General features: G+C 36.4%; 1 protein-coding gene across 1 annotated transcript in view; it reads right to left on the bottom strand.

Annotated features, from left to right (window-relative positions):
• The window catches only part of LOC309879566 (titin-like), a 246,514-nt gene that overhangs the window by 59,767 nt on the left and 165,483 nt on the right, over positions 1 to 21,264 (bottom strand). The window contains exons 197-238 of the mRNA XM_082763383.1: positions 20,959 to 21,255; positions 20,668 to 20,854; positions 19,738 to 19,853; positions 19,342 to 19,641; positions 18,809 to 19,108; positions 18,610 to 18,715; positions 17,312 to 17,508; positions 16,900 to 17,205; positions 16,522 to 16,800; positions 15,759 to 16,058; positions 15,345 to 15,647; positions 14,872 to 15,243; positions 14,470 to 14,772; positions 13,706 to 14,005; positions 13,314 to 13,610; positions 12,929 to 13,213; positions 12,544 to 12,837; positions 11,816 to 12,115; positions 11,394 to 11,702; positions 11,112 to 11,302; positions 10,227 to 10,656; positions 9,393 to 9,701; positions 8,843 to 8,991; positions 8,722 to 8,754; positions 8,493 to 8,622; positions 8,077 to 8,376; positions 7,672 to 7,989; positions 7,284 to 7,580; positions 6,876 to 7,175; positions 5,884 to 6,198; positions 5,639 to 5,787; positions 4,602 to 4,752; positions 4,221 to 4,502; positions 3,828 to 4,130; positions 3,435 to 3,737; positions 3,034 to 3,315; positions 2,281 to 2,580; positions 1,887 to 2,189; positions 1,459 to 1,767; positions 1,095 to 1,376; positions 556 to 855; positions 116 to 409 (exon numbers count right to left, since the gene is read on the bottom strand). Of these exons, the coding sequence (XP_082619509.1) occupies positions 116 to 409; positions 556 to 855; positions 1,095 to 1,376; positions 1,459 to 1,767; positions 1,887 to 2,189; positions 2,281 to 2,580; positions 3,034 to 3,315; positions 3,435 to 3,737; positions 3,828 to 4,130; positions 4,221 to 4,502; positions 4,602 to 4,752; positions 5,639 to 5,787; positions 5,884 to 6,198; positions 6,876 to 7,175; positions 7,284 to 7,580; positions 7,672 to 7,989; positions 8,077 to 8,376; positions 8,493 to 8,622; positions 8,722 to 8,754; positions 8,843 to 8,991; positions 9,393 to 9,701; positions 10,227 to 10,656; positions 11,112 to 11,302; positions 11,394 to 11,702; positions 11,816 to 12,115; positions 12,544 to 12,837; positions 12,929 to 13,213; positions 13,314 to 13,610; positions 13,706 to 14,005; positions 14,470 to 14,772; positions 14,872 to 15,243; positions 15,345 to 15,647; positions 15,759 to 16,058; positions 16,522 to 16,800; positions 16,900 to 17,205; positions 17,312 to 17,508; positions 18,610 to 18,715; positions 18,809 to 19,108; positions 19,342 to 19,641; positions 19,738 to 19,853; positions 20,668 to 20,854; positions 20,959 to 21,255 (11,181 nt within the window). The remainder of the gene's footprint in view (positions 1 to 115; positions 410 to 555; positions 856 to 1,094; positions 1,377 to 1,458; positions 1,768 to 1,886; positions 2,190 to 2,280; positions 2,581 to 3,033; positions 3,316 to 3,434; positions 3,738 to 3,827; positions 4,131 to 4,220; positions 4,503 to 4,601; positions 4,753 to 5,638; positions 5,788 to 5,883; positions 6,199 to 6,875; positions 7,176 to 7,283; positions 7,581 to 7,671; positions 7,990 to 8,076; positions 8,377 to 8,492; positions 8,623 to 8,721; positions 8,755 to 8,842; positions 8,992 to 9,392; positions 9,702 to 10,226; positions 10,657 to 11,111; positions 11,303 to 11,393; positions 11,703 to 11,815; positions 12,116 to 12,543; positions 12,838 to 12,928; positions 13,214 to 13,313; positions 13,611 to 13,705; positions 14,006 to 14,469; positions 14,773 to 14,871; positions 15,244 to 15,344; positions 15,648 to 15,758; positions 16,059 to 16,521; positions 16,801 to 16,899; positions 17,206 to 17,311; positions 17,509 to 18,609; positions 18,716 to 18,808; positions 19,109 to 19,341; positions 19,642 to 19,737; positions 19,854 to 20,667; positions 20,855 to 20,958; positions 21,256 to 21,264) is intronic.

The raw sequence follows: 21,264 nt of genomic DNA, 5'->3' as shown, positions 1-21,264 counted from the left end.
CTGAAATTAGAAAAACAAACAAACAAACAAACACAGAAATTACGTTATGCTTTTCAGAGAGAATACTTAAAGGAGAGAAAGAATTGGTGAAACAACATGAAAAACTAAAAATTACCTAGTTTTTCTTGACATTCTATTGGTATAGTTGTATCTGGAAGGCTAAGACCAATAATATTCTGAGCCTTCACACGGAATTTGTATATTTTTCCTTTTTGTAAGCCTGTAACAACACAGTCTAGCATGGGGACTGTCTGGAACTTTGTCCACTCATCTGCACCATCTTCCTGATATTCCACCAAATATCCAGTTATCTCAGCACCACCATCACGATCTGGTCGATTCCAAACAAGGGAAACTTCAGTCTTGTCAACATCTACATGATGTAGATTCTTTGGTGGCCCTGGAGGATCTTTTAAAATACAAAAACCAAACAAGTTACTAGATGGCCAATATATAGTAACAGCATACCATGTTCATATTAGTACCAACAAAATCATTTCAAAAATTACCAAGAGCAATATGAACAAACGAATAATACAGCTGAATAACACTTACGCAGTGGATCTATAGCTTTAATTGGCTTGAGCGTTTCCACGTATGGTCCTCTACCAAACTGATTCTCAGCAGCAACTCGGAAGAGATATTGAGTGCCTTCCATCAGATATTTAGCCATGTGACTACGTTTCTTGGAGGATGATGAGATGGGTACCCACTGTGCAGAAGCTACATCTTTCCTTTCCACCACATAGTTAGTAATGACAGAACCACCATCATCTTCTGGTTCCTTCCAAGTGAGGTAGCAAGAATCACTTCTAACTTCACTGATTTGAAGATTTCTAGGTGGACCAGGCTTATCTAATATTGCCAAAAACAAATGTTACCTATTTGATAATCAAAGCATTAAAAAAATAGACAACAAACAACTAGTAAACCTCAAGAGAAAAAGTATTTCCTATAAGCTTCAGTTTTTCTCCCTACTGAGTATTTTGTAATTCCTTATATCTTAATTTACTGATATTTTCCTGACATTCCTTTCTTAATCTCTAAGTAAAGAATAAAAAGAGGCAGTACAAAAGGAACATCAAAAAGATTACCTAAGACAACAACTTTTACTGAAACGGTCTTTGAGCCAGCTGGATTCTCAACTGTCAGGGAGTAAATTCCACCATCTTCATGGACAGTGTTACGAATTTCAAGTTTACTGCCAACTCCTGTAATCTCAATATCAGCTTTTGGTGAGACCTCATGATCTTCTTTCTTCCAAGAAACTTTTGGGAATGGAACACCTTTAATAACAGCACTAAGTCTCAGGGTATCTCCAGCTTTTACATGCTGTTCTCGGGCCATATTAGCATCCAGTATCAGCTCGGGAGGTTCTGGAATCAAAATTATATTTTTTTATAAAACGAGAAAAAAAAAATTCTTAAGTAAACTTATGTGAGATTTTATTATACTCACCAAGTCTGTCCTTTACTTCTACTGGATCAGGAACATAGGCTGGTTCAGATTCACCTGCTGCATTGACTGCCTTGACCCTGAATTTATAGGTCAAACCTTCGGTAAGTCCCGTGACTTTATATTTTGTTTCAGGACAAGAATCTGCTGTAAGATTGGCCTTTTTCCATTCTTCATCTCCAACTTTCTGATATTCAACAAGATAGCCAATTATCTTGCCATTACCATCATGGCGTGGTGGTTGCCAAGATAAATCAACTGTATTCTTAGTTTTATCTACTGCTTCTGGATTAACAGGTGGACTTGGTTTTACTGTTAAAAAATGAAAAAAAAAAAAAAAAAGAAGGAAAAAAGAAAACCATTAATACAGATTTCTAACTAAAATCAAGATGTATTAAAAATTCAATGAGAAATAAGATTTAATACTTTACCAATTGGATCTCTAGCGAAAATTGGCTTTGATGGTGGACTAGGATCACCAATGCCAATTTCATTTTCTGCTGAAACACGGAATTCATATTCACAGCCTTCAAGGAGGTCAGGTACTTTGAACTGAGTACTGGGGAAAATTGGGTCTTTGGTAACTCTGACCCATCTAGTTGCCATTGTTTCCTTCTTTTCTACAATATAGTTTGTTATTGGCTTGCCTCCATCATATGGTTTGTTCCAAACCACCACTGCAGAGTCTTTTGTAACATCCTTAATGATTGGTTGCTCAGGTGCATCTGGAACATCTAGAAATAAACAACCAAACAAGAATTCATGAGCACAACAAACAGGTTAAAGATTAAAGTATCAAAATAAGATAGCAAATGAGTGACATACTGAAACGGTCTTTGGCTTTCATCTCATCAGAGATGAGAGGATCACTTATGCCATATAGATTTTCAGCATAAATTCGAATTTGATATTCTCTTCCTTCAAGCAGCTTAGGAATTTTGCATGTTGTCTTAACCATGGCAGATGTAACTGGCATCCACAGATCCCTGTGTGCATCCTTCTTCTCAACAATGTAATTTGTAATTTCACTACCTCCATCATCTAGTGGAGGTTTCCAGGAAACTATCATATGATCTTTATGAACTTCATCAAATATAACTGGGCCCACTGGAGGTGATGGTCGATCTGTTTAAGAAAAAAAATAAATAAATCATACCTATGCTTTTATAAGGACTTCAAATAATGATGTAGATTAAAATAGTGTCAATATAGTAAATATAAAATGAAAACAGAAACCTGGGATCATATTCTTAATAAGAAGTCAAATCCTCAAGACTACTTTTCTTTAAAACTTGTTTGACTCACTGGACCTTATTCCTCAATGCGTATAAAGGTATTTGATGACTATCATTTTCTACTGACATTCTTTAAGTGCATGTAAAAATATGAACTTATTCATATTGAATAAACTAAGTCAGAGTTAACTATGAACTCAAAATCAGTAAATAGTATTTCAGTAAAATAAGGTTGCAATACATCAAAATATTGTAATAAAGGATGCATTAACATTTTACAAATTCAATGAATTCTAATCACTATAAAACATCAAAGACAATACTATTGATCAGGAAAACCTACCAACAACATTAACTTGACAAAACCCTTTTCTTGATCCTGTGCTGTTCTCTACAGTAACACAATATTTGCCTGAGTCCTCACGGACAGATTTTAGTATCCCCAAGCAAAGAGTTGTAGGAGTTGTCTTGATCTTTGTACGGTCATCTTCGTTCACAACAGTATCATCCTTTAGCCAAGTAACTTTTGGTGTAGGCTTTCCTGAGTAACGTCCAGTCAGGCTGAATGCTTCACCAACCCGAACAATAAGCTTGTCTCTAAAGTCAAGGTCAAGTGATGGGGGAGCTGAAAAATGAAATTAAAAAAACACAATTTCCACAATTGTCAACAATATTAATAAGAACAAAATAAGAAATCATTAAGCATGATAACTGTTTTCAAAAAAAATATGGAAATATACATACCGATTTCATCTTTGCATGTGATTGGTTTTGTGCAAAATGATGGCTTGCCTTGCCCCACAATATTGCAAGCACTCACACGATATTCATAGGTGTCACCCTCTTTTAAGCCTTCTATAGTATATTTCCTATCAAGCATTTTCTCTTTTGTAACTTTGTGGAATTTCTCTTTTCCAATGAGACGACTCTCTAAAACATACATGGTGATATCTGATCCTCCATTATATTTTGGAGGGTTCCAAGTTAATGTAACAGAGTTCTTGGTAACTGCTTTTACCTCCAGGTCTTCTGGACGGTCAGGAACAGCTGTGAACAAATATAAAGATACGTTAAATACATTTTTTTTCTGCAGATTTGTCTCATATGACAATAATCTATACTGTCAAATGTACTTACTTATTGGATCTCTAATGACAATCTCTTTTGTTGTCTCCGTGAATGGACCCATGCCAATTATATTCTCAGCTGCAATTCGGAAAAAGTAGGCTTTCCCTTCAGTCAGCCCCTGAACAGTAGCATTCTGTCTTGTAACTGTATAGCTTACAGGAGTCCAAGCTCTATGGTCAGATTCACGTTTTTCAATTATATAGTTGGTAATAGGAGAACCACCGTCATCTTCTGGAGTAAACCATGTCAATTTACAAGAATCATTGGTTAGGTTCTCAGTAAGGAATGGCATGCCAACAGGGCCTGGCACATCTGAAAGCAAAGAAGAAATGAAGTATTTAAGTATACATACTGAATGTTATGAAATTTAACTTGTTCACAAGAAGTGGAATTGCTCTTTACCTAGCACATCAACAATAATGGTCTTCTTCCGCTCACCACCTGCATTTTTAGCCAGAAGAGTGTATACACCCTGATGGCTCCTTTTGCAATTCTTGATGACTAAAGAAGAACTAATAGCTGTTTCTTCAATTTTAGCTTCTTCAGGTAAAGCTTGGTCATCTCTGCTCCAAGTCACTGTTGGGGCTGGTTTTCCTGAGACATAAGCTATAATCCGAATTACACCTCCAGCATGAACAACAATTCTGTCCCTGACACTTGCATCCAAATTAATATCAGGAGCCACTGCGGGAGGCAAGAAAAAATATCAGTGTTTTTTATTCTCATTTTGAGAAAATGTAACTAAAAATGTAAATGTAAATGATAAAAATGTAAATGTAATACCAATTCTGTCCTTCATTTCAATAACGTCTGTAACTTCTCCAGGCTCTCCAATGCCAGCAGCATTCACTGCCCTAACTCTAAATTTGTAAAAACATCCTTCTTTTAATCCTGCCACAACAAACTTGGTTCCTCTAACTTCTTTATCTTTTACCTGGAAGAAATATTATAAAATCAGCCATCATCAAAGTATCATCAAATTCTTTGTGATGTTTGAAACAGATGAGATTTTTTTTTTCATTTATAAGCACAAGACAGTATTAAGCATACAGTGATGTAGCTCATATGTAAGTCTTCAGAAACTGCAAAGAAATACAGGACATACAAACTATTGTTCTGAAAACTGACACTTTTGGTACTTTTAACAAACAAGAAGGTTACGGAAATTACAATAGTCTGTAGTCTCAGAAGAATTATTTGTCAAATAATTTTATCTAAGTGACTATGGTGGAAAAAGGGAATTATTTGTTCTTTTATAAACCCCAATATGAAGCCTGTTTTCAAGGACACAGTGTAGAAAATTTAGGTATTACTTTAAATGCAGCACTGTCTATGGAGATACAAAAAAATGGCCATTACTTAAGTTGTCAGAAATGCATTGCTCAAAGAAGTACGAAAATGTATGGACATAGTAGTTATAAATAACTGGGCACAGATTAAGCCAGTGATAACTTGTTTTTTTCTTCTTCTTTTTTTTTTTTTTTTTTTTTTTTGTATTGTTTTGTTTTTGGTTTGTTTTTATCAAAGATTACATACCTTTGTCAAATATTTAAACACGGAATTTAAAAACAAATCACAGATTACCTACCTATTTTGTCACATCTTTAAATACAGAATTAAAATCTAAGTTTAGGAAACTACAATGGCACTTATTTGGTCTTATATTTTAAACATATGAAAATAATTATGGTGCAAAAATATGAAGTTTTAGAAAATAACTTGCATAATGAAAATTTGTGAAAATTTATTTTATGGAGGGATTTCATTTGATAAACACACTGAGAGAGGAAATTCAGATTCTGTAATATTTTTCCACCTACCCTTTCCCATTCTTCCTTTCCTTCCTCTTTAAACTCAACAATGTAGCCAGTGATCCTAGAGCCACCATCCTTTAATGGTGGTGTCCATTCCAAGTCTACAGAAGATTTTGTCCAGTCAGTAACTTTTGGGATAGGAGGGCCAGGTGGGGCTGAAAGATATCATTACACAGTTAGAGCATAACAATATACTATATGTTCTCATTTTATTATTTTCAAATTCAAAAATAGGAACCTAAAAACTTTACCAATTGGATCTCTAGCAATTGCTGGATCAGATGGCATGCTTGGTGGACCAACACCAGCTGCGTTAATAGCTGATACACGGAATTGATATTCAGAGCCTTCAATGAGACCCGTAACTTTGTATGAAACACCCAGTGTCATAGGCTTGATTGGATCACGGTTAACCCTTGTCCATCTCTTTCCAGTAGTCTCTTTGCGCTCCAACCAGTAACCAGTAATAGGTGAGCCACCATCATGTTCTGGTTCTTCCCAGTTTACAGTCATGGAGTCACGTGTTATACTGCTAACTGTTGGCTTCTCACATGGTCCAGGAACAGCTGGGGGAAAAAAAAAGTATACATAGCTTAGAAAAAAATACTACAGGAGAATGAAGACATCTGAGGTACAAAACAATTGTGCAGTCACATGGTAGTAATTGCATTAAGTAGTTACTCATCTGCACAAGATGCCTTCCTTTATTCATCTTCCCATCCCTTTTCATGTATGTACACTTCTGTGAAAAAGTATCTTTCTTTCTAATAACAATAGTGAAGAATGAGTTTTCCTTGTCTTCCTTGACCAGTACCTTGTTTCAATGTCTGGCCTAATCTTGAATGTTTTAAAAATTGATTTCTCTTGTCAGTCTAACATTCCTTTTACATCAGAGCTACTTAGTTTCTCTTTCAATATTCAAGGAGGAAATTTTTCAATCTATAAGATCAATAATATCTCAAATACAACAGAATCTGACCTAAGTCTTTAAGATAAAACCTTATTTGTATGTTTACACCTTAAAAAAAATGGAAATCATTTTAATTTATAGAAAGAGGAAAAAAAGTGTTTTTCCAATATTACACATGCTTTTAAGAACCAAATACTAATGATAAACCTCTTTAATCTTCTCTAGAAAATTTATTTAAGTGAAGAGAGAGAAGTAGTAGTAGTAGTATTTTGCAGATGCTGCACACAGACCAGTGTATGAAGACAACTGACATAATTTGAAATTCCTACTTACTGAAAAGGTTTCTTGCTGTTTCTGGTTCACTATCCAAAGGTTCTCCAATACCATATTTATTTTGTGCCATAATGCGGAACACGTATTCATGGCCTTCCATCAACTTGGGAATAGTGAATAAGCATTCCTTAGGCTCATTGGTAACCGGTACCCATGTCCTCCTATTTGCTTCTTTTTTCTCAATAACATAATTTGTAATCTTAGAACCACCGTCATCTAATGGTGGAAGCCAAGATATTGTCATTTTGTCAGCCAAAATGGATTCAAATTTAATAGGTCCCACTGGAGGTCCAGGACGACCTAAAAGATGAATTTTTATAAAGAAGAATTAATGTCAAATGTGATTCAAATAAAGCATCACATGAATGTTATCAATTTGTGTAACATATAAGAGTTCTTGATATCTACCTAGAACATTTAGTCTCATCTCTTTTGAAGCAGTTCCTAGATTATTTACAGCTGTTATAGTATATAAGCCTGTATCACTTCTGCGAGATTGTTGAATCAATAAAGTGCAAGAATCTTCACCAACAATCTTGTTGACATGTTGGTCATACAGCACCGGTGTTTTGTCATCTGGCTTCTTTGTAGAAGCTTTTAGCCATGTTAATGTGGGGAAGGGTACACCCTTTATCTTAGCCACAATGTTAACATCTGTTCCTTCTTCAACCTCCATAAATTCTTTGAGTTCAATAGATGGTGGGCCTATGATAAAATGTTGGAAAAAATTAACATACAAAAATGCTTCACAACTGTAGAGTGGAATCAGTATTTACTGGTATTAGCTACTACTTACATGTCTGGTCTTTGACAATGAGAGGGCCAACAGTGGCTGACGGCCTACTAGGACCTGCTATATTTACAGCCTTGACTCTGAATTCATATTCTCCACCTTCTACAAGATCCTCAACAGTAAACTTTGTTTCCTCTACATCACGTCTGTTGCATTGTTTCCAAGTCTCTTTTACTTCTCCAGTACGATCCCAGCGCAGACATTCAACATTATAATGAGTAACAGGAGCTCCACCATCATTCTTTGGTGGCTTCCATGTCAAGCTCACTGTGTTCTTGGTTACAAGGCCAATCTTTAATTTAATAGGTGGATCAGGAGGATCTTCACAAAGGAAACAGAAATGTGAATAAATACACTGTACAGTACCATTTGGTTTCAAAGAGTTCTATTCACCTTGATTTAACTTACGAATTGGATCCCTGGCTGTGGTCCGTTGAATAGTTTCTGCAGGAGGGCCAACACCAAAACGGTTTTCTGCACGTACCCGGAAGAAATATTCTTGGCCGGCTATGAGATCAGGTACAACAAAGGAAGTGCTTCCACAGTTTGCATTGACTTTTGTCCAGGCTTTTCCATCAATAGTTCTTTTTTCTATAACATATCCTCTGATTCTATCTCCACCATCATCGTCTGGCATCTTCCATGAGAGTTTGCAACTACCTCTTGTGATATCACTTACTTTTAGGTCTTTGGGTGGACCTGGGACATCTGTTAAAGTAAAAGCACAATAGAAACAATGTCACATAACTACGTAGAAAAAAAAAAAAAAAACACCAAAAATCTAAAACCTACAATCTGAACATTTCAGTGTGTGTGAACCATACCAAGCACATTGACTCTGATATGTGCAGTTTTTTGTCCCGCTTTGTTTTTTGCTGTAATACTGTATCGTCCAGAATGACTTCTGTTGCACTCAGGAATGATAATCACTGAACGTGTATCAGTTGCTTCCACCTATGCATCACAGAAAGAAAGAGAAGTTATAGACCAACTTTAAATATTTACATTTGAAAGATGTTGCAATACTGAAGTTACAAAAATCATTTACTTTACCTGAGCTTCTTCAGGTACATTATGACCTCCCTCCTATAAATAAAGGCAAAAAGCAAATATGAAGGGGATATACTTACATGTCTAGCAATAGATGAAGAAGAAAGTTTTTTCTTTTACTAACCTTTGCTGTTGTCTTTGCTTTTCCTTCAAACTCCCAAAATGATTTTGGAATTGGGCGACCCTTGATAACAGCTGGGATTTTAATTGTTGTGCCAGCACGACAAGAGAGAAAATCCTGTGCTCCAATATCAAGGAAGATTTCTGGCTCCTCTGCAAAAATATTTTAGTACATAAATTTTCAGAGCTACTGAGTAAATTTCTGTCAGCACTTGTCTAAACTCATAGTCACACATGCAGAATGCATGTTTATGTGAAAAAGCTGAGTGCAAAAAGCTGGGAAGTATATAAAGAAAGCATTTTTTCTGGGTAGTAATTTCTTCATAAAATACAAAGTATTTCTGTAACATAGCTGCTGGTGCTCATCTGTGTTCTAATGTATCATACTCTCATAAGGACCATCATGACACTTTCCAAAATGTCAGTCTTGTATTACACTCTTGCATAATTATTTGATTGGTTTTGACTCTGCTTGATTGGCATCCCACTCAACAATTCTCAGCAGTAGGTGACATTTTTTCATAAATACCTAAAATAATTCCCCAAACACTTACCAAGAATATCTTGGACAGGTATTTCAGATGTTGCAGGACTTGGTTCTGATTCTCCAGCAGCATTTACAGCTTTCACCCTAAATCGGTATTTTCTGAGCTCTTTCAAATTGGGAATAACACATTCACAAGTGGGGAAGAGTTTGTCTCCTTCGTTCACCTTTTTCCAATCAGTACTACCTTCATCTTGCATTTCAACAATATATCCTTTTATTGGGCTGCCACCATCCTTCTGTGGAGGCTTCCATGCTAGAGCCACAGATGATTTGGTTTTGTCTTTGACCTCAGGGCAAGATGGTGGACCAGGCACAACTTGTAAAACAAGAGCAAGCAAGCAAAAGTTACCTGAGAGTTAGTGTTTACCTATGTATTCCTGAATAGTTTCTAGCAGAATGCAAGCACCTTTTTTTTTTTTTTTTTTTTTCCCCAGTCATATGTAAAGTGTATAATTCTGTACACTGTGTAATAATTAGTAATTACATACGTTACATACATTATTGAAGAATATTTAAGATAAAAGGCACAAATGTTGAACTCTAACAACAAAGGAAAATAATTATGTAAAAATCTGATTCTGAATTCAGGTATATTTGGCAATATTTGCACTGATATAATCACAGTTTAATGTACATAAAAGACATGTAAGAAAGTAAAATTAGCTAATTATCTTTAAAAAAGTGAAAAACAGCAAAATAGGCAACTATTTTGCATCAACAACATCTTTTTGGTTTAAGGAAAACAATGCATTTGATTAACTGCACTAAATTCAACATTTAGTACATTGTGGTTCTAGTGTGATACAGTTGTTAAAAGTAGACATACAAATTATAGACTTACATATGGGATCTGCTGCTAAAGCAGGATCTGATGGTTCACTGGGAGGGCCAATTCCAGCAAGGTTTTCGGCCATAACTCTGAACTGGTATTCCACACCTTCAGCCAAACGAAGCACGTTGTACTCTAGACCTTTTACTGATGGTTTTGTTACTGGAGCCCTGTTAACACGTGACCAGTAAACACCTCCCACCTCTCTCTTTTCCAGCCAATAACCAGTTATTGGGCTGCCACCGTTGTCCAAAGGAGGCTCCCATGTCACCAGCATTGATGATCTAGTGCGATCTAAAATTTTTGGCTTTCCGGGAGGTCCAGGAAGGCCGTAGGGATCCTTAATAACAACTTTTTCTGAGAGGCATTCATCACTTATTCCATATTTGTTTACAGCCCGGACTCTAAATTGATACTTTTCATTTGTTGCAAGATTCCACACCTGAAAAATAAGATTTCAGTCAATGTGTGTCTATATTCAGAATAAGTTTATTTGTAGTTATTTAGGGGTTTTGGTAATACTATTGATATACTTTTGCATATGTAGCTATGTAGCTGCATGCCATGCCCTGGGTATATTTTTATTCGCGTTCATAGGACCAAATATAAACAAAAACATCACCAGGTTTCTCTTTGCATTTGGTAAAGCTGCAAGTAAGACTGAAAAACTGAAAAGAAGATGTCATCCAAACTCAGCTAAGATTAAACAGCAAAAAGGAACAACTTATTTTGTTTTGTCACGTGAAGAAAATACATCCACATAGATGGGCAACATGCATCCAGTAATTATGGACTCTAACACAGGTATCTATGCAAGTAGCAGTTTTCATTTAGTGTGAATCATTGTCATTTTTTAAAGCAAACTGACGTACATAATAAAAATATTTTATAAATTACCCCAAATCTTCTCTCAACAGCACTTTTGGAGACTTCTTCCCACTCAGATTTCTTTCTACTAGCATCACGTTTCTCAATAATGTAATGGGTAATTTCACTACCACCATTATCGAGAGGTGCATCCCATGTTAAATAGCATGATTCTGCTTTAATATCAGAAACAGCAAGGTTTCTTGGTGGAGAAGGACGATCTGCATTAAAGCAAAAGAACACAGAATTACATTAAGAAAAAGATAAAAACATTTTATTAGCTGTCATTTTATTTAAATGTCATATCCTTACCATACACTTCAACATGCACATTGCGAAATGCAGTACCAAGACGATTGGAAGCTCGCACAGTGTAAGTGCCTTTATCATCTCTCACTGCTGCAGGCAGGATAAGTTCAGTTTTTGCCTCACTTCTAGATACTTCTTCCTTGGTTATCTTAAGTGCACTGGATGTTTGGTCAATTAAAACTTCGTTCTTGTCCCATTCAATCTTTGGCATTGGCAGTCCTGTCACATCAGCAGGAATATTAACTGGTTCTCCTGCCTTCACTTTGATAGTATCTCCTCTCACAGACAAGCGTAATGTTACAGTTGGAGGCACTGAAAAGCACAAACACACACACACACAAAGGGACAGAGAAGATTGAGATGAAACAGAAAATGTATTGCAGTTTTTGGAGATATTTGTATAGATCTTTTTAAAGCAGGTATACCTTCATCATCCTGTATAACTACATTGAGAGGCAATGATGGTTCACTCTCTCCAATGGCATTAACAGCTTTGACACGAAACTCATACATATGGAGCTCATCAAGTTTTTCAACAAGAAGTGATGTGGTAGGACAGAGCCTTGTGTTAACTCTTTCATAGTCTTTTGCATCATGTCTCCTCTTCTCAACAATGTATCCCAAGATAGGACTACCACCATCGCTACGTGGAGGCTTCCAATCAAGTGTAATGGTTGACTTTGTCCTCTCTGTATACATGAACCTCTCAGGTGCTGTTGGAGGACCTATTAACACAGATAAATCATATGGAAAAAACATTGACAATATTAAATAATTTTAAATTATATGAATACAGTAGCTACAATAGCTCTGGCTTTTTAAATCTGCATCTTTCATATGCAAAATATCTGCATATGGTTATGGATACTAGAAAGTTTCTAATGTATACGGATAAAAAGGCAACAAGCAGCACTTCAGTAGACACTGGTATTTCACTACATAAAAAGACATAGTAATTTTACAGAACTGTTTTACAGATCTGAGTTAAGTAAATGGTCTGTAAAGGTAGATGTCTTATCCAGGTAGTGAGAAAGAAAATAACACTATAACTGTACAGAAAGCAATCCACACAGCATTATTGTTTTATTAACCTGTATCCCTAGAGATTTAAATTATGTAAAAACAACAACAAAAGCATAATTAATTATCTTACCTAATGGATCAACTGCAAGAATGGGTCCTATTTCAACAGGTGGACCAGTACCAAACTTGTTCTTGGCACTTACACGGAATTTATATTCCTGCCCTTCAACTAGACCTGTAATATCGCATTTAGATCTTTCTGTGTCTATAGCTAGTCTCCATGTATGCATTTTGGCATCCTTCCGTTCAACAATAAAGCCGATGATATCGCTTCCTCCATCATCTTCAGGATCAGACCAGTTAAGCAAACACATCTTTCTGTTTGTGACCACTGGCTTTAGGTCAAGGACTGGCCCAGGAACATCTGAAAATAAAAATCAAACAAGTAGGATAAAGTGTAAAGATTATTTTACCAAAAGAAATGCTTAGTTGATTTCAGAAAATATTTTTCTCACCAAATACTTCTACTCTTGTTCCTGCAGATTTGGAACCACTACTGTTGGTAGCAGTAATTACGTATCTTCCATGGTCTTTTCTCAGTGCATTCTTAATAGTTAACTCCGATTTTGTACCAACATTTTCAATAACAACTCTGTCTTTGTCTAATTCACCCTCCTCAACAGTCCACGCAATGGTGGGAGTAGGACGCCCTGTCACAGTAGCAGGAATTTTAATAGTTTGCCCAGCCATGATCTGAATGCCAGCTTTGACAGAAACATCCAGCTCAACAGTGGGAGGTTCTGCAGAAGACAGAGAAATGGGTAATTCATTAGTTCAAAACAGAGATTCATATACACCTTAAGGAGCTGGACATTTCTTGAAAATATTATATTGCAATACCTTGAGGTTCTGCAACTGTTACAGGTTCCGTTTCACCAGGTGGTCCTTCACCAGCTGCATTAAGTGCAGTGACACGGAGTTTATAGTCTGCACCTTCTCTGACTTCTTTAACAGTATACTGCCGAACCTTAATGGGTTTCTCTGTGCAGCGTGACCACTCTTTTGTTCCCATTAGTTGTTTGTATACATGGTAACCAGTGATATCTCCACCACCATTATACATAGGAGGTTCCCATTCTAAATCTATAGAAGTTGAGCTTGTATCAGCAACCCTTGGAATGGGTGGGCCAGGTGGCACTATAAAAAAAAATAATATGTAAATTGAAGTTAAAGTTTATGAATCCTATTCTGTCATCAGTCTGCTACCATCTTACCATAGGTAAGCTACTTACTTATTGGGTCCTGTGCAGTTTTTGGATCTGATGGTGGACTAAATTTACCAGGGCCAGCTGCATTTTCAGCACATACTCTGAAGATATAGGTTAACCCTTCCAACAGTCCTTCAACTTTAATTTCTAGGGCATTCACAAGGTTCCTGTTGACCCGAGCCCAGTGAGTACTATTAATTTCACGTTTTTCAATCCAATATCCTATGATTGGGCTGCCATTGTCTTTTGGTTCATTCCATTTAACCAACATACTGTTGCTGGTAACATCTTCCACATCAGGCTTATTAGGAGGATCTGGTGGAGCTGAAAAAAAAGTTATAATTTTGTCATCACTGCTGTCTTATTCAGAGCTAAGATAGAACAAAGATATGAGAAATGACTGATTTTAAGGAATCCTTAATTATTTTACTCTCTTTCATAGTAACTTTGATTCCTAACTGCAATCAGCCATCAAGCTTGCACTGGTTCTCTCTTTCAGTAAGAATATTAATCTATGGAACACAGAATATCAAGGTTAAGATGTTAAGCATTGTAAATGTAAAGTTTTATGACAGCGACTGTTATTCTTATTTCTTCACTATTGAAATTAGAACGCTTTTTCCCTTTATTTCCATGGATTTCAATAATGGTTTTCCATGGTGTTCAATAATCATGTTGCTCAATTTTCTTCTGGAAAACTTTCACAAGCATGAAGTTGAATTTTCTAAGAGCCTGTGCAGATTTACAGTGGTTTTCTGAAAAGACTGTATTTCAAAATGGAAACTTACAGAAAGGGTCTTTTGCTGTCAGTGGTTTTGAAACACACGGTGGCCCTGCTCCAACTCTATTTTCAGCAAATACACGGAAGAGATATTCTTTCCCTTCAATCAGTTTTGTTACATGGAATTTACACTGCCTGAGTGTAGAACTGACAGTGACCCAACCCATTTCAGCTTTTGTGTTGTCTTTCTTTTCGAGTACATAGTTCAGGATTTCACTTCCACCATCATCAAGAGGAGGTTCCCACTTGCAAATGACAGAATTTTTCCTCACATCTTCAAATACAAAGTTGATTGGAGGCCCAGGAGTATCTGTTAGTAAAGCAAGGAAAAATGACGAGTACTCATTTGGTGTACTTGTCACACAACTCTCTGAACAAGTAGCTGTTTACAAGCATATTCACTACACACCTAACACATTGACTTCACAGGAGGCTTTTGCAACACCATGATCATTTTCCACTTTAATTGTAAATGTGCCATGGTCAGCTCTGATGGAGTCACGAATTGATAGCACAGACTCTCCTTCTTTATGGTTGTCAATACTCATACGTTCTGGCAGTGAAAGCTGAAAAGGTTCTTCTTCAGCTTCACCCTTCTTCTTTCTAGTGTATGTCGTTACTCTCTTTTTGATTTCCTCTGGTCTGACAACTTCATCATTCCTCAGCCAAGTGATAGATGGATAAGGTGACCCTGAAATATGTGCCTCAAGTATGATCTCATCACCTCTCTTCACTTCAAGGCCAGACTGCAGGTTTGCAGCAAGGAAAACTTTTGGAGCCTCTGTAATAATACAGAATGACAAATGGAGAGTAGAATCTACCCATGTGTTTGAGGATGAATGGCAATTACAAAAAAAAAATGATCAAAAAAACAATTCATACCAATAGGATCCACAGCTTTCACAAAAGGAGTAATACGAGAAGGCTCACTGATGCCAGCAGCATTCTCAGCACGAACACGAAACTGGTATTCCTTCCCCTCCTCAAGACCTTTCACTGGATAGGTTAACAGAGGTACTAGATAGTCATTGCATCTCTCCCACCTCTCCTTGCCCTTAGCAAGCTTTTCTATTATATAGCCCATAATCTTGCTTCCACCATCAAACAAAGGTGGTTTCCATGTAAGCGTTACTGATTTTGATGTTGGATTGTGGACCTCAAGGTCAACAGGAGGATCCGGTGGCTCTGTGGAATAGTAACAAAAAAGGGATCATATGAGAAAAAAAAAAAAAAATAAATAAAAATGAAGATTTTAATTAAAATTCAACTTGATAGGTCACTTAGTATCAAACTTACGTTTTGGATCTTCTGCAATAATTGGGTTTCTTAGTTCAAGATATTCACCTCCTCCAATTTTATTGACAGCTTTAACACGGAAGTAATATTCACTGTTTGGAATAAGATCTTTGACTTGCCATGAAAGTTTATTTTCACCAGACATAACTGGGATATATGTTCTACGACCAGCTTCTCTGCGTTCCAGAACATAATGCAGAATAGGAGTACCACCATCAAAGTCTGGAGGTTCCCAGGTTACCTTGCAAGAATTCTTAGTTACTTCGCTTGCCTTAATGTCTTTACACTGTCCAGGTGGACCTGTAATAAAAATAATAAAATTAATTAATACAAGAATTAACTAAATAGATGGGATATGTATTATTACAAATATACAATTATACTGCATTTCTTTGCTCTGCAGAAAGCAGACCAACACACAAATGTTGGCCATACAGCATATGTATGAATTTATGTTCTTAAAGGTGAAGAAAACCATAATTCTTAAAAGACTTTTTTATACTTATATGATGAATATTCTTAGTAATTGGACTTTGAGCAGCCACCATACCCAGTAAATAGCAGTCATAACAATTTGGGGTTAACGTGTTTTTTTGGTGGGATTTTGTAACATTAAGGTATTCATAGCAATTTGCATGGCGTCTGAGTTGAAGTGATTCCTCTACATCACGGAAAAGAGATTTTACTAGTCTTTTGTCCCATCAGTTGGTGGGTTCAGGTGGGTTCATAAATCTCTCTCACAGAATGAAAGAAATCTAGTTACCTATGACTTTGACATTGACTGAGCCAGTTGTTGATGCCAGCTTGTTCTCCAATGTGATTGTATAAACACCAGCATCAGCATGAACACTGTCTGTGACTTCAAGCAGTGCAGAAGTGTAATCACTCTTCATTGTTGTTCTGTCACCAGCTTTCAACTCTTTGCCATCTTTGTGCCATGTTATAGTTGGGGATGGAACGGCTCTGAAGGGCACAGGGATACTTAATTTCTGTCCTTTAACAACAACAATGTCGTGAGTTTTTAGATCAATTGTTGGATTACCTGTAAAAGTAAGTATAAAATTATTAGAAAGTTGCCATACAGTGAAGTCTTTTTTCAGTTATCAGTTATGCAGATTTGAAAAAGGAGATCTATTCTTACAGTCTGGGTCTTTGGTAACAACTTTTTCTGAGATGTCTGATGGCTCACTAGCTCCAACAGCATTGACTGCTCTGACTCTCAGCACATATTCTTTGTCTGGAACAACACCTTCCTCCACTTTGCATTTTAGATCTTTTATTGGCCGAGAATTGATTCGCATCCATTTTTCTGTTCCTGCTTCACACATCTCAACATTGTACCCAATAATAGGACTTCCACCATTCTTCTCTGGTGGTTTCCATGAGATACAAATATGCTTTCGACCTGCATCTGTGACATGTAAATCCTGAGGAGGTGAAGGAGGGCCTGCAGAAATCAAAAAGAATTGTTTGATTTTTTCCCCCAGAATATCTGTTCTAGATAAACACCCTGTTTCCATAACTCATATACTGTACGTTACTACACTACTTACTTGTTGGATCTTCAATATGAATGAGGTCAGTTGGTTCACTGGGATGACCACAGCCAGCTTCATTTTCTGCACGAACCTGAAACTGCACATCTGTACCTTCAATGACATCAGTCACTCTGAAATTGCAATCTGGACCAGATGTCTTGCCAGCTTTTACCCAGCGGGTAGCAAGTTTTTCCTTCTTTTCAATAACATATCTGAAGGAGTAAATAATATCAGGCATGTGAAATATGAACATTTTGGACTTCATGCTCAATAAAATAAATAGTGAGAGACTGGAATGATGTGGCCAATTGAAAGGTAAAGACAGTCATGGGTGACAGACTCAGTAGGCTTTATTTCACATATCAGCGAAATATTCCTGATTGCCCTGGTAGGTCTTGGATATAATGAGGTTGACATTAATGACAGAGCCAATTTCGAAAAACTATTCCTGAACTTCTGCTGTGTTATCAGGTTTTGGAGAGTTGCAGAAGTGAAGAAAAGAACCTCCATGCTAAACTTAAATATTCACTAATTCAGTCATCAGTGGATAAGTCCCACTGAGAACATCTGTAGATATTATCTATTAGTTGTTCAGCTGTCAAAATTTTGTCTATGACAGGCTATGGGAAAGTAATGCAAATTGAGTGATTTATGTTGCTTCAGGCAGATCTCTGTAGTTGTCAGTTTGTTTAGAATACGCTTGCTGTGATTGGGAAGAAGAGGAAAGGTGAAAATATGAAGAGAAAAATCTAACTAGTATTCAAGGTAAATTTCAGAGCTCAGATATTTGAGAAGTCACAGAAAAGGAGAATCTAGAAGAAACCCAAAGGAGGAAAAATATCTGCTTGAAAAATTTAACAAGGAGAATAAACATAAAACAATGAGGCTTTGCACTAGCTGAGTATATGTAGTTTCAATGAGAAACTCAGGCAAAAGGAAAATGTAACAATGTTATTTGGTAGACCGGCCAAGTGGCTAGAGCTCCAGCTGGTGATGGAGACTACAGCTGCGTTAAAGTTTGGTTTTGTTTACAATTCAATTTAATCTGATTTGATTAGATGCTCTTTTGATGATGTTTAGACACATGCATTGTTTATGCACATCAAGTCATATCTATTTGTATAACTTCCACTTTAAATTCTTAATTGCTGTAATCATACAGCTGATTTTTTTTTTCATAAATTCACCTCTTTTTCATATAAAATGTGTCCATTTAAAATTTAAAAATGTTGACTAAAATATCTTCATTTATAAAAAAAAAAAAAATAATCTTCATCTACAGGAAACATTACAGAAACATAAAATGAGCTTACCTTTGAATTGGTCTACCACCATCATTCTTAGGTGGTTCCCATTTTAAATCAACATGACCTTTTGTCACTTCAACTATTGTAAGAGCATATGGAGGCCCAGGGGTTGCTAAAGAAAAAAACATACACACATGAAAAGAAGAGGAACCCATGACAAGTGAGCTGTTCTACTGACCACTCGGCTAGCAAATCTCATACTTACTGAAAGTATCTTTAGCGAGAACTGAATCTTCAATTTCACAGTAGTCACTTTGACCAATGGCATTTTCAGCAGCCACACGGAAAACATACAATGAGCCTTCAGTCAGTGGGCTCACTGTATACTTGGTATCTTTTACTGTTGTATCAACTGTCTGCCAGCCTTTTCTCCTTACATCTCTCTTTTCAACAATGTAGTTGGTAATTGGAGAACCCCCATCTTTTTCTGGTACTGTCCATTTAAGATCCGCTGTGTTTTTAGTAATATTAATAACCTCAAGCCACCGAGGTGGTGAAGGAGGATCTGTAAAATATCAATACAAGGAAAAGGTTGACAGAAAAAGATCTTGGAAGACACAGAATAATACTGAAACTATAAAAACTTTGTATTTTCCTAGATGAAGTAGGGTAGATTTTAGTATTTCATAAGCCTGGAAGAGTTCACTTGGTACCTACACAGGTAGGCAGACATAGGGCTTCTTAAAAATATAGTGAGAGTGTACTTGCAGTAGCAACACACTCTGAAACGGTACTTACACAGCCTTTCTTTGCACAGCACAGGGTCACTGGGTTCACTGGGCTCACTCTCTCCAGCCTTGTTCACAGCTCTTACACGGAATGAGTATTCTTGTTTCTCCATAAGCCCTTTGAGGAAGTGTTCAGTTGTGGGAACACCTTCAGCCACTCTCACCCACTCATCTGTTCCAGTCTTCAATAGTTCAATGACATAAGATTCGATCTTTGCCCCTCCATCATGTTCTGGCTTTGTCCAGTTCAGGAATAATGATGTCTTGCCAACATCTTTCACTGTTGGCTTTCCAGGGGGCCATGGTGGATCTAGGCAGGAGCCCAATATTAATTACATGATTGAAAACAAACATACATATTTATTTTTTGTTAAATTAAACCAGGAAAAAAATGCATTTATTATACCAATTGGGTCTTTCACTAAGATTGGCTCTGTTTCCTTGCTTGGTTTTCCAGGTCCTGCAAGATTCTCTGCCAAGACACGGAACTTATATTTCTTCTTATTTGTAAGACCTTTAACTCTGGAAATCAAAATTAAATTTGATTAAACAAAATCTACACGTTAACTCTTGCCTAAAACATTATCCTCCATATTCTTCATATTATGATTTTCTTTGACAATCTGAGATTACCCAGGTTACTGTTAATGTTATATGAAAATGTGAACATTCAGAATAGGTAAATGCCAACAGTAGAATGGAGTGCTGTGATGGAGAAATCAATGTGTTGAGAGCCATCTTGCATTTCTGCTTGTTGCATTATTGTTAGCTAATATGTTTCAGGAGGAAAAAAGAAAGGGATGTTAGCAAACTGATGCATTAGGTAGTTACGTCTAAGATTTTAGAATGTCTGTGTTTAGAATGTTTAGAATGAGTAATCACAAAGCGCAGAAGTTATTAAGCATATCAGTTAAAAAAAAAAAGAATGATTCAGTCTTCTGTAAAAACACTCTTCTTAAAACTAATTATGAAATGAAGCATATCATTGGATGCTGGATCTTTTAAAAATTTAGTTGGATCTTTTAAAAAGTTTTACAAAAAAGTTTAATAAGTTTTCTAAAAAAAGTTTAAAAAGTTTTTAAAAAGTTTTTAAATTTTAAAGTTTCTTTTTTTTAAGTTAGTTGGATCTTTTTAAAAAAGTTGGATCAGTGATTCGGTCTTCTGTAAAGACATTCTTCTTTTTAAAAACTATGAAATGAAGCATGTCACTGGATGCTAGTTGGATCTCAACTTACTGAAGCAAGGAAAAAAGAGCAAGCATAATGTAAGAACTGCTTAAAAGGCTACTTTCATATGTCTCTGTTACCTATTTCAGTCTAAAGTGACTATATCTTACTTGAATGTTGTATCTTTCACTGGCATTTTATTGCATTTTATCCATTTATCCTGTTCAGGATCATATCGTTCAACCCAGTAGCCAGTTATGGGACTGCCACCATCTTCATCTGGTTCATTCCACGTTAGGGTCACTGAATCTTTAGTGACCTCTATAGGCTTGAGACCTGTTGGAGGGCCTGGTGGGTCTGTATAAATTAACAAATTAAAAACAACAAAATCAAAACCATCACAAGTGTTTTTATCTCTGTTAAAATACTGTCAAAAGTAAACATTAATTTAATTCACTAACCAAATGAATATTTTGCAATGATGGGGCTACACTGTGCTGGCTCCCCAATACCATACATGTTCTCAGCACTGACTCGGAAAACATATTCTTTATGAGGAGTTAAATTTGTAGCTCTGAATTTTGTGTCTTTGATAGTTGATGACAACTTATGCCATATTTCGCTGTCTGTAGCTCTTTTCTCAAGGACATAGTTTGTAATTTTAGAACCCCCATCATCCCGGGGAGGATTCCATGTCAGAAGGCAGGATTCATTTGTGATTTCTGATACATCAAATGCAGCAGGTGGACCAGGTTTATCTGTAGTGG

This window comes from Aythya marila (assembly GCF_965140915.1).
Source record: "Aythya marila genome assembly, chromosome: 6".
NCBI lineage: Eukaryota > Metazoa > Chordata > Aves > Anseriformes > Anatidae > Aythya > Aythya marila.
The sequence above is the reverse complement of the archived record's forward strand: the minus strand, read 5'-3'. Positions and strand labels throughout refer to the sequence as shown.